Below are 12,470 nucleotides of genomic sequence, written 5' to 3' on the forward strand. Positions count from 1 at the left end.
GCGATCTCCTTCGATCGTTACTCTTCCTGTTGAAATATTCTCTATTTTTTTCTTTCCATATATTCCACCAAAAATAACCTTTTGTCTTTCTCAATTTTACTCATCCATCTTCTCCAACACTTGTAGACTGAATCTTGTAAGTTTGCATTGACCTGTAGGGATAAGTTCCACCACCCGCCGATGACTGTACAGACTCTTTTTATGTAGAAGCAATCTTTATACATAGGCATTAGGATTTTCTTGTTCACTGTTGCATAGCTTACAAATTGGATTATTTTGTCAATCTTTCTTTTCGAGATTGTCCGCCCGTAAGAATTTTGCCATGCGTCAAGGTCCAGGCAAAAGAACCAGCATTTTGGTTCTGCTTTGGCCTTTGACAGAACTATTCCTCCTCTCACTATACCAGAGACAGTGAGGCACCCACATGATAACATAACAAGAGGAAAACAAATGGTACTGGCATAGATTACTGGGCTTATTTACGGCTTATTGGGCAGCTGATTTATACCGCCGTTGCAGCTGCTCTGTCTCGCACATGTCTGGGCCCTTTACAGAATTACATAAGTGAGCTAGTGTGTGGTGTCCAGCCGAAACAGGTTAATTTCAGCCCATAGAAAAGGTGAAACTAGTAGCCCACCATTATCCTGCACGTATACGATAAGGAGCAATATAGCATATGCAGTTAATTCTCTTTCAGAGCAACAATTAGTAGCTTCAACAAAATTATTCAATCAATTCTCTTTCAGAACAACAGTCCTCACATGCTCTTTACAACGTCAGAAATTGCAACTACAATATATAAGAGTATATTTGGAACTCAAGATTCTAAAGCAGAAACAAAAAGAAATGTAGGGATAGAATACTTGAACTTCTTGTATCCTATGAATTTAAAGAAAACGCAAGATTAGAACATTTGGATGAAGCGTGGAAAAATACAATAATTTAATGAGTGACAAAAGAAAATTTCTGGTTCAACCTCGCAGTGGACTTCCTCCAAAATTTCTATTAAATAAGCTATTAAGCCCCCTCTAGAACAAAGGAAAAACAAAGGAATTCTAGAGAATTAAAATCATATAATAAAATTACCTACGGCCCCCTTTGAAACAAAGGATTAGGTTCCTACAAACGCTATGAAATTATTATGAAATAGCCTGTTCCATAGGAATTTTAGAGGAATTGTATCAAGAGGTTAAACCTCATGAAAATTCCCTTTGTCTCTCTCATCGAATTCCTGTATTTGGTTCAATCTTATAGTTTCACGTGTTTTCTCTATCCATAGGATTCACAATGTTAGGACATTTTATTGCTGCATCCTGTGTTTTTCCAAAGGGCTTCGTAAGGAATTTTCTTATAGGATTCCAATCGTCTAGAATTCTTCTATTTTTTCCTTTGTTCCAAAGGGGCTACTGCAGTAGACATCAACACTCTTTCTTGATACTCCTAGATCAGTTCCTCACTACCCAATCGTTGAATGAATACAGCTTCCGTCCTGATATACTAAATACAGAAAGATTAAGAAAACGAGGGGCAAATACAAATGGAGATGAACCAAGCAGGGAAGGAAAGATTGCAACCGGTTATCGTTTCATATAACTAAGATGCAAACAAAAAAAGAATGAAAATGGAGACTAGGACAGAAATTTCATCTTCTTTTCCCGAGCGAGCTTTTTCCTGATGTCGGTCTGAACAATGCTTCCATAGGCTGCAACCTTTTCTTGCATCTTATGCATCAGCCGGTGGGGAAGAGAAGATGAGGCTCATCAGGAGCCCCACCAGAACACCTATTAGCCCAGCAAACGCAGCAAACGTCAAGGAGAAACCTGCATCGCCTTTGCGGCTCCTACGCCTCCGAAGCACATCCTGAAACAGTAGTGTTTGTTATGATATCTACAAAATTCAACAAAAGAAAGAAAAAGAGTGTGTTTTTCCTAAAAGCTAACCTAAAATGCAAAGGGATATATTCAACAATGCTTGTAGACGATGAACCTTTTCGCACACATCATCAAGTTTACTGAACAAACTACAGCCGGGCTAACTACTTTGGTTTCCTTTAGCTATGGCCACAAAAACTTCTTCGTTAACTACTTTACTCATGTTACAGTTCTTTTTTTGACAAAAACAGGAGCGGTTGCCCCTCTACTGAACTTTTATTATTAAACATTATATAATATCCAATTGTTCATAAAAAAAGACAAGCCAAAGTCCAAATGTCAATATGATCAAGTAAAATATGGGAACAAAATGAAGCGAAAGAGTTCGATATACTGTACCAATTCACGTTGCATTTGCTGATTTTGCTGAAGCATGTTATCTCTTTCTTCCTTCAGCCGCTGAATTGTCTGGATCTGAATAAAACAAAAGGGGACAACTTACTGAGAAAAAATGACCAAGTTGTCCCAAAGGATGTCTACTCATTCATACAATCTTGATCGGTAATGCACAAACTTCCTGTTGCAATGAGAATACTTCATGAAACAATATCTTTGGATAACCCAAGACTTTCTCTGAATTTTCAGTTAGAAACTTGGAACATGTCGATCAGGTTAAAGGGAGCTACTATGGTTGAAATGGACTATATGAAGGAGAAGAAAAAGATATCCAAATTCTGTCCCCAGTGGTTAACAAGTGCATGAGGCAACATGCTCATGGGCTTCTGGGCATTCCTCCCTCCCTCAATTATGGCATCCCAATTATAGGTACCTTTCCCCATAATCAACTTTATGATCTTTCAACTGTCAAATCATGTTATGTCAACATCTTCCTTATTTCTTAGACTTGCACTTCCCAAATGTCATATATTAATGCCACCATGGCATTATCCCAATATCACTTTAAGAATCTAAGATGAAAGGAGTAACAGTTCTCTCACTGCACAATCAACGGGACACTACAGAATCATGATAAAAGGCTTAAAGCATATCATATTCAAGTTAGCAGAACTATTCGTTCTACAAATTCATCAGAGGAAAATCTTAAACATCACTTTTTCGATCAAGTACCAAAGTAAAAGTGAAGAATTGTTGGGATAAAGCGAATTACCTCTTCGATGCTTGCATTCTTCAGCATCTGAAAAGTACGGCCAAACAAATGATCAACATTAAGAGTTTGAACTGAAAAATTATAAGTGAATCTCAAGCTACATACATATCACAACAGAACTGCCACAATCTCACCATCAGATCGTCAGATGCCGCTTTGAAGCTCCGGTTTCCTAAAGATGACACACTAGAGTCATCTGAACCTCCACTAGGTACTGTGTAAACAACCTTGAGCTTCATTTCCTCGATTACCTTATCCGTTTCCTTGTTGAACTGCGCATATGTAACCATATAGCATATGGCTGTGGATATCATTTCACTATAGTGATAATGTGACGCTAAACCTTTACAAATCTGTTCTGCATTTCTTGCTCACCGTATCAGGGGGGATCTCATCCATGTCGGTACTGGCAGCCACCTTCGTGCTCTGAATCAAGAACTTATCCTTGCATTGCATATCTGGTGGGTACTCTTTCTGTGCCTGCAGCGTAACTGTACCCCCAAATAGGAAGGCACGGAGACACAAACACTTACACATCGAAATCCAAACGGAGGATCCTAAATATAGCCATGGACATGCAGGAGTTTACTCGTTATTGTGCAAGAATCCCATGGCTGGACGATGCTCGCGTTCGGCCGGACAAAATACTTCCTCGGTGATGTTGTTTTGACCTGCGAAAATAAATTGGGCAAATTTGACCAGACCTAGTTTAATTTTCTTCTCTTCAAACACCAAACCTGGTTCGATTTTCAGCAAGCAAAACGCGGGAATTCTGAGGCGAACATCACGGAATAGGGAAGCTATGGACCTTGAATGCGACATGGTGCTCGCTGTTGTTCACCACCTTGAGATTGCAATAGCACGGCTTCTCCAGCTCAACTGCCCACAAGAATTCAACGCGGAGAAGTTCCACGGAAGTTTAACCAAACGCAATGCGAACGAAAATATCAAGAAATCCGCACAACTTACACAAGAAGGTGAGCTCCTCGGGGTAAACCGAGATCAGCGTTCCGCTACCTCCCATTGCAACCACCTAATCAAAGAAACAGAAGGAAGCCAGAAGATGAATATACTGCTGCATTAAAAAGGGGGAAGAGATTACTTTCTGCTTGTTTGTTTAGAGCGGATTCCGAACCTTTCTTTCCAAGAACTGAGTGCAAGCAAAATAGATAATAAACTAACAAAAGGCAACGGTTTGGAGGAGAAGTCGGGAGGGGAGGAAGCAAGGGGCGGAGGAGGAAAGAGAGAAGCCAATGGGTTTGCAGTTTGCTTTGCTTTTCTTGGCTCCCAGCGACATTGACGGGGCAGCACTCACTTCTTGGGCCCGTAGCACTGTAGCAGGTCTCCTTTCTGGGTTTTTCTTTTTTTAGTGAACAGCATTGCTCTCTCTTTTTTCTTTTTTTATTGGTAGTTGGTGATTTATGCTACTTTATTCAGCGTGCTGTTTCCAGGACTGGAAAGGCGTGGCTTTTGAAGTTCTTGTTAACCAGTTTCAGTCTAATAGTATATTATTTTACATGACATAAACACATTTTACAGTACTATGATGAAAACAATTTAGGGACAAGTATTTTGGGGCTATTTAGCACAAACAGTAAATCATCACCAAAACTTCTAAAATCTAAGAAAAATGTGAGACTGCTACTGTCACGGTACTTATAGATCTCAAGTATATGCATTTATCCGCATAAATCCCCATACAGTACAAAGCGGGAAGTATACACAAAAATAGATCTCAAGAATATTCTTGTCTGATTGAAGTATTAAACAAACATTAGCAGTTTCGCTCTGCATCCTCATCTAAAACCATTGGGGCGTACGTGGGCCCCGTTCGCTTGTCTTAAAAATGGCTTGTTCGGCTTCTTTCTTCAGCCGGAACAGTGTTTTTCTCTCACAACAATTCAGCCAGAACAGTGTTTTTCAGCCAGTTTCAGCCAAGTTTCAGACCAGCGAACGGGGCCGTGACCTGTACTCTACTTGTGGTAGGAACTCATACAGTTTTTTTTTATGGATACCAGAGATTATCAATCATTTTTGTCATTGTCAGACAGGGGTGACGAAGAATATTATGAGGTCCCAGATTCCCAGTTGTTGCTTTAAGGAAAAACGAGCTAAACTTAAACTGAAATTTTGGTGCTGTGAAGTATACTACTAGTAGTAAACCAGACTTGAAGATAGATTGGATAAAAGGATTGGTCCTTTTTTTTATGAAAGAAAAGGATTGGTCCTTGAGTGCGAAAATAGGCAAAGCAATTTCCATGGCGACAAAGTTGTGAGTGAATAAAACTCCTGATATAGGTATAGTCTTTTACAAAGTAGAGGGATAGTGAAAGTGATTGAAGGTTCAACAAACCTGTCCTGTCCAGCAAAGGACTTTAGGTCTTTAACCACCAATTTAGGCCGGGTTTAGTTTCTAAAAATTTTCACCCCAAACTATCGCATCGAATCTTGCGGCACATGTATGGAGTATTAAATATAGACGAAAAAAAACTAATTGCACAGTTTGATTGGAAATCGCGAGACGAATGTTTTAAGACTAATTAGTCCATGATTAGCCATAAGTGCTACAATAACTAACATGCGCTAATGATGGATTAATTAGGCTTAATAAATTCGTCTCGCAGTTTCTAGGCGAGCTATGTAATTAGTTTTTTTTATTAGTATCCGAAAACCCCTTTCGACATCTCCGAAACATCCGATATGACATCCAAAAATTTTTATTTCGCGAACTAAACGCAGCCTTATTACGACTAGTCATGTCAACTGCTAATCCACAAAAATACAGGCCGTATGTTCCACGACAGGCATTCTTTTTTGGCAACATACCACGCGCAAACTAACAAATCTGTGCAAACTTGAAAACTACCAATCAAGACAGCTAGATGTTGATCCAACGAATAGGATGAGGGAGCTTAAGCGCAAAAAAAAGGACCGGCGGGTGGAGAGTTTAAGCACAAAAAAAATCTCGCCTCTCACCCCATCCATTAGAGCGTCTAGTGGTCTTGATTGGTAGTTTCTAAGTTTACACAGGTTAGTTGGTTTGCATATGATACGTTGCCTTTTTTTAAGATAACAACATACGTACATATTAAATAAGTTGCACACGTACTTGAGACCCCGTGATCCTCATAAAAGGGTGCAATTAAATTCATAATAATAAGGCCCTAGTACGAATTTTGTACACTGACCACAAAAAAGCATTGCATTGCATTGCAAGCCAAGTATGCTATAAAGCTGTAGTAGATATTACACATCTGATATCCAGGGATTACAGTGAAATGCGCTGATTTGGACAGGGAAGTGAAAAAAGGTTTGCTAAGAGAAATCGAAATGGTGGTGTAAGAAGCTGTTCTGTCAGCATATCTGATCTCACTTGAAGGTTGAAAAGCGGGGAAGCTTATCTTTCAGGTAGTACAACTTTGCTCTCCTCACTTTCCTGTGCCTTATTACCGTGATCTCCTTGATCCTGGGTGAGTACCTGCAATGAAATATGTAGGTGCAGTTACCAAATTTGCTGCAAGTATTCTGAGTTTGAAGTTTCAAGCATTTAGCATGCGCGGTCAGTCACCATAATCATTACTAAAAAACAGAACTGCAGGTAACCACATAACTAGGAGAAGCCCTACACAAAGTAAGGCTTATCACAACAAAAAAAAGTCTTCTCCATCTGCTGAGAACATAGGTTAACGGTACATAACAGATGGTTAAGTCCATTTGCACACACAAAAGGGGTAAATTGATGACCAAGTTGACAAAAAGTTATGGAATAATAAACAATACAATTATAGTGCTTAATCTCAATACCTTTTCTTTTGCCCCAAAAAAAAACAAAACAAAAAAATCTCAAGTTCACATAGGTATAACAAAACAAAGTGTCATGGTAAAATGGGAGCAGGATAATTGTTCAGCATGAGAAGAGGTCACTGCAAAGTGAAAATATTTGAATGCTTCTGATCCTTTGTGATAGCTCTTCAGCTTTGCTGCAAGTATAAAGTATTCTGAGTTTAAAGTTTCAAGAATTTAGCATGCGGTCAGCCACCATAACTGCAGGTAACAGAGGTAATCACATAAGTAGGAGCAGCCCTATACTCTTCTCCATCTGCTGAGAACATGGTCAACAGTACATAACAGATGGCTAAGCTGTGTTTGGTTGAGCTTCTGAAAAATGCCATGCTTCCGAAAAGCAGAAAGCTTACCAAACAGGTGAAACCTGAAGCTGCTTTTTCAAAAGCAGCTGCTTTTGGCTTTCTGCTTTCTGCATTTTGAAATTGGTGGAAATAGAGAGTGGGTAGGTTTTATACTTGTTTTAGCCAAACAGCTTACAGTTTTTTCACAGCACATAGATCACAATAGTTTTTTCACATCTCACAGCTCACAAGCAGCTTTTCCACGGATCACAGCTAAACCAAATAGACCCTAAGGCCCTGTTTGGTTGAGCTGTGGCTGTGGTAAAAAGCTGCTGTGGGCTGTGAGCTGTGGGAAAGCTGCTGTGGGCTGTGAGCTGTAGAAAAGCTGAAAGCTGTTTGGTTAAACAAGTATAAAATATACCTTCTATCTTTATCTCTCTTGAAACAACTATGGAAGAGCTTTTTATTCCACCAATTTTAAAGGCCAGAAAGCCAAAAGCCAAAAGCAGGGTCAAACCAGCTTTCAAAAATGTACTACGGAAAAGCAGCTGCTTCTGAAAAAACAGCCTCCAAAAGCAGCCCCTTTGGTTGGGCTTTTGGCTTTTGGGGCCAAAAGCCAAAGCCAAAAGCCCAACCAAACAGGGCCTAAGTCCATTTGCGCACACAAAAGGGGTAAATTGATGGCGAAGTTGGCAAAAAGTTATGTAATAATAAACAATACAATTATAGTGCTTATTCTCAATACCTTTTCTTTTGCAGAAAAATCTTAAGTTCACATAGGTTTACCAAAACAAAGTGTCATGGTAGAATGGGAGAGCATGACAAGAGATCACTGCAAATATTTGCATGCTTCCAATCCTATGTGATAGCTCTTTAGTTTTTTTTTCTCTTGCATTCAAAAAAAAGATAGCTCTTCAGTTTTGCTGAGATGGTTATAGTTCCAGAAGATATGGAATGTGTAATGAACTTATAAAGAAAGGGAAAGCAAGAGGATCAAAGAATAGTCAAGGTACGGCATTTATCTGGTTTTGCAAATCTTCTGGTATGATACTGAGAGATAATGTATATTGAGCTAGAATTCATGAATCATGACAACCTATCAACATTTCAAAAGAAATTTCCAAGTTCCGCTATGCACTTGTAAGTACTGCAAACTGAACCAATTATATAGCCCACTTAAACAAAGGTATACCAAGTATCGTGTTCATTATTTCGTTCTTTATTCACTTATCAGAACCAATGAACCCAATTCAAAGTGTACCTATTATGAGAGCACAAAAGTCACAAGGTATATAAGAATCACATAGAGGCACTCCAAATTTTTAATATACCAGTACTCCAGTAGACTCGTTTCTATTTTAACATACAGAATGACATAGATCCAGTCAATTTTTTCCGTGGATACATAAAAACTTTTGAGTACTATCATTTTAGCAACAGTGTTACCGTGCAAAATATTAAGCAAATATCAGCACAGAGTGAATATCAGCACAGCAAAGATAAAGAACATAGAAACAACTTACACTGGGAAAGTAATCTCAACTCCTACACCAGCAATGATCCTTCTGACACGGATTGTGGTGTGAACACCGGCTTTGTGTTTTGCGATGATTATGCCCTTAAAGAGCGACAATCTCCTCTTGTTGGGCCGTTGCTGCAAGATTTGCTTCAGGTATCAATTATTGTCCAATTAGGAATAGACCAAGCACCACACTAAAGATGGGAAATTTTTACCATCCTAAGCTCAATGATATCGCCGGGCCTCAGATCCGGTACAGTCTTCACCTTCTCAGCCTCCTCAATGAACTGCTTATTCAGAATCTACAACGCGAAAATAATTCAAGGAATAAGGACATAGCATGTCAAGCTTCACAAATTCATAATGGATTGTACCAACACAATGAATGAACAACCAGGGATTTTGCAAAAATAGTCAAAACACCAAATTTATATCTCGCCATGTGCCTGTGTTAAACCGTGCAAGTGTCCAAGAAAACAGAGAATTAAATAAAGCTCATCAAAGATATTAGACGCGTTGCTGACTTCTCTGCATTACCACTTTACCAGGCTCTCCAGGACAGGACTACATGTATTAAGAAGTTTGCATAAATAGTGAGAAAATAAGCTCTTCACTTCGTCCATTACTAATTCCAATGGGCGGCTGCTTAGAGGTTATGCTGCCAAGAACTAAACAAGCTACTAGTAAGCATTCGCCACAGAGAACTAGTAAATTCTAAAATCATGCAAAGATATGCTACTCCATAAGACGATAGCCTGCTGCCTCGCAGCCTATATTTTCAGTTTTTCACAGTTCCAGTTCTCCAATCCCGGATACTAATCAACTTCATGAAATGTCCGCGCAAGAAATCCTCACCCCAATTATTTCGCCGAACTTAACCTTCGGCTTGCTCGGCGGCGGCGGTTCCTCTTCCTCCGCCTCCGCCACAGCGACAGCCCCCTCGGCTGCCCCCTCTTCGGATTCAGCTGAGGCAGTGACAGGTTCCGCCTCAGACTCAGGCTCCGGTTCTCCGGCTTCGGCACTGGCGTCAGCGCGGGCGATTATGTGGGTGGTCCGGCGAGGGGAAGCGCACAGGGAGAGCTGGCGGAATGAGGAGGCCACGGCTAGGACCTGCGGCGGCGGCGACCGGTGGGATAGGAAGGCGTGGGGAAGCACGACGCCGGAGACGGCGGTGGCGGAGGCGGCGGCCATGGTAAGGTTGAGTCGGGCCAACGTGTCAGCGGCGGAGCATGGGACGGAGGACGGAGGGAGGGGAAGGCGCCTCGCCGCGGCGGGAGGATTGGGGAGAGAGAGAGAGACGCTATCCGCCTATCTCTTTGTGGGATGGGCGCTGTGACGCTGCACGCGGGCCCCAAACTTCTATCCAGGAGTGAGATCGGAGCCGTTGGTCCAGGTGAGTCCCATTTGATTAAGGGTTAATATGGATTTTTCATGGAAAACAGTGCATTATAGAACTTGTAAATTTCATCTTATTTCTAGTTAGAACATTTGGGACGCTATGAATCTCAGAGTAGGAAAGAAGTTGTTGGCATTGGTCTGAGAAAAATAAAAGAGAGTGAGGTGAGGTTAGTATGGATTCAGTGATTAAAAAAAAGATACATTATACATGTAAAAAATGGCTTTTCCATACGGAATAAAGTTTCCAAGCAGCTGAAGTGCAAGAATTACTTCTGAAGGATTCAGCACAAAAAGAGAGATCATGCAACCTCTCCGTAGATAGAAGAGAAAAAAATATATGGTCTTACGTAAAAGTGTAAAACACAACTTGTTTATGCCAATGTGCTAGTGAAAAGCCTCGTACATAAAATGCTACTTTTTTCGTTCCAAATTAAAAGACGTTTTGACATTTCTAAATAGAGTACGTTTCTTTTTACTATGTATCTATTTCAACGTACCATTTTTAATAGAGAAGAAAATAATATTTTCTCCTCCGTCAACCCGTGTTAGGACGGCACAAATAGTCTTTTTGAACTAAGATGAGGAGGAAGGGACACCAAAATTTTATTGTTAAGGGCATGTATCCTCATGTTCATCTAGCGCTGAATGCATATCTTTACATATTAAACCTGCACCCAAAAGCTGGCCGACGAGCGTGGCCACGTCGCCAGCCGTTTCCGGCCGTCGGATCGGGCGCGTGGACGGCCCAGAGCGTGCGAGGCGTGTGTGTGTTTTTGCAAAAAAGCCCTCGAACTTTAGACGAATCAACCTGCAGTCTAGACCTCCTCTCAGGTTTTGAATGGGCCGGCCTGCCTCCCGCTCGGGCCTGTTTCCTGCCGAACCTAGGCCTTATTGGGCCGAATTCGGCCCGACGACGTTTTTCTATTTTCCTGCGAATTTATTATTTATATAAAATGATTGAACTTTTGTAAATAACATAATAAAACAAATAAAAATTTAAAAAATGCTAAACCAAGTTTGTTGAACTCTACACAACTAGCACTGCACTGTAAACACATAACATCACATGTTTTAGTGTAATTTTTTGCTATTAATGTGGATCTAGATTTCTCAAGCGTTTTCTAAAAAAATTAATAGAGTTAGTTTCTTTATTCAAATTGCTATAAAAATTTTATGCTAGCTTACCCATAACACACATAAAATAAAACAATTGAGTGATTCTACCGGCTTCACGATCCTATATATACAATTCTTAATTTCACAGTGATGGGTGTGTCGTACATAGTTCTTAATTGAAAAAAAGAGACTCTAGCTATTATCATCTGCAATGGCAACGATCAACATCAACTCCACTGATCTGTATAATTATATTGTACTACTGCTATTTATTCTCCACAGAAGCTAAGTAATACTAATTGTAATATAATTATTAGCTTCATGATGCAAGCACCACACAGGACCGCGCGCCAAGGCCGCGCTGCTTTCTAGTATGAGCTTGTTTGGATGTCCATGTAGCCACCGTGGTGATACATAGACATCCGAACAAGACCTAAGGAACTGTCTCTTGAATCCTAATGCAAATTGGACATACGGAGTATGTCCTTGGTAACATAAACACTATTGTTGCTGGTTTCTTAAACCAAAAGACATTGCTTGTCCATCCATTCCCAAGGTGCCTGAAAGGCATAAACCAAAGTTGTTCAATCTAACTTGAACTGGCTACTGAAAGGCATTAGCTGAGGCACCTTGTGCTCCCTCCATCTAACTTGAACTAACTATAAAAATCCGATATAATCTTTTCGTTCAAATTGCAAGTCGTTATATCTTTTCTATGTACGTAACTTTTGCTATCTGGATACATAAGCTAAAACACCTTATAATTTGAAATGGATTGCGTACAGGATTTCAAAAGTGGGTCTGATTCTACCTTGAGTAGATGAAGCCAAATTTTCATCCTTTATCTAAAAAAGGTGAACCACAAATACACGAATATAAAAGTACAAATCAACGAGGCTTATAACCTTGAGCAGGAACAAGCAAGCAAGGCACCCGCATCAACATAGGGACATGCCAAGACAAAGCAAACTGAAGGTTGAGGAAATGGAAGGTAAACAGGAGCCAAGCCCAACGTCATCCGAAGAAAAAAAAAATCAAAGAAAGAAAATACTGTATGCTTCGAAGAAAACTGGCATAGCGTTCAAAACAAACAAACAAAAAAACTGGCATAAAAATTCGTTTCCTGATGAAATCAGCAGACAGTGGAGTCGAGCCCATAACCAACTCGGACGCGTGTCCAGCGCCTCGACCCGTCTCCCCGCCACGTCCTCTCTCTTCACCTTCCTTCCGGCCTTCCCCACGGCCCCACCGGCCATTGCCCCTCCGGCCCC

General features: G+C 40.4%; 2 protein-coding genes across 2 annotated transcripts; both read right to left on the reverse strand.

The window, feature by feature from the left end:
* Positions 1-994: 994 nt before the first annotated feature.
* On the reverse strand, positions 995-4,427 carry LOC136474480 (vesicle-associated protein 2-1-like). Its single transcript, XM_066472048.1, has 9 exons — positions 4,175-4,427; positions 4,009-4,072; positions 3,848-3,918; positions 3,629-3,710; positions 3,415-3,530; positions 3,174-3,311; positions 3,040-3,066; positions 2,271-2,345; positions 995-1,860 (listed from the first exon to the last, which is right to left on the reverse strand). Exons 2-9 carry the CDS (start codon positions 4,061-4,063, stop codon positions 1,723-1,725), a joined length of 702 nt encoding a protein of 233 aa, XP_066328145.1. The 5' UTR covers positions 4,064-4,072; positions 4,175-4,427; the 3' UTR covers positions 995-1,722.
* A 1,786-nt stretch (positions 4,428-6,213) lies between these two features.
* Positions 6,214-9,990, reverse strand: LOC136474481 (large ribosomal subunit protein bL19cy-like). The gene is made up of 4 exons (XM_066472049.1): positions 9,541-9,990; positions 8,901-8,987; positions 8,690-8,820; positions 6,214-6,517 (listed from the first exon to the last, which is right to left on the reverse strand). Exons 1-4 carry the CDS (start codon positions 9,874-9,876, stop codon positions 6,409-6,411), a joined length of 663 nt encoding a protein of 220 aa, XP_066328146.1. The 5' UTR covers positions 9,877-9,990; the 3' UTR covers positions 6,214-6,408.
* Positions 9,991-12,470: the final 2,480 nt, after the last annotated feature.

Source organism: Miscanthus floridulus, chromosome 8 (assembly GCF_019320115.1).
Source record: "Miscanthus floridulus cultivar M001 chromosome 8, ASM1932011v1, whole genome shotgun sequence".
Classification (NCBI taxonomy): Eukaryota; Viridiplantae; Streptophyta; class Magnoliopsida; order Poales; family Poaceae; genus Miscanthus; species Miscanthus floridulus.

What these genes read in the sequence shown, in the direction of transcription:
- LOC136474480 (XM_066472048.1), bottom strand. Translation starts at nt 4,063, where the DNA reads ATGGGAGGTAGCGGAACGCTGATCTCGGTTTACCCCGAGGAGCTCACC. An exon ending in ATGAGATCCCCCCTGATACG is followed by an intron (nt 3,312 to 3,414) that starts GTGAGCAAGAAA and finishes ACATATGCGCAG; the next exon opens with TTCAACAAGGAAACGGATAA. An exon ending in AGCAAATGCAACGTGAATTG is followed by an intron (nt 1,861 to 2,270) that starts GTACAGTATATC and finishes CTACTGTTTCAG; the next exon opens with GATGTGCTTCGGAGGCGTAG.
- LOC136474481 (XM_066472049.1), bottom strand. Translation starts at nt 9,876, where the DNA reads ATGGCCGCCGCCTCCGCCACCGCCGTCTCCGGCGTCGTGCTTCCCCAC. An exon ending in AGTTCGGCGAAATAATTGGG is followed by an intron (nt 8,988 to 9,540) that starts GTGAGGATTTCT and finishes TTCGCGTTGTAG; the next exon opens with ATTCTGAATAAGCAGTTCAT. An exon ending in ATATCATTGAGCTTAGGATG is followed by an intron (nt 8,821 to 8,900) that starts GTAAAAATTTCC and finishes CAAATCTTGCAG; the next exon opens with CAACGGCCCAACAAGAGGAG.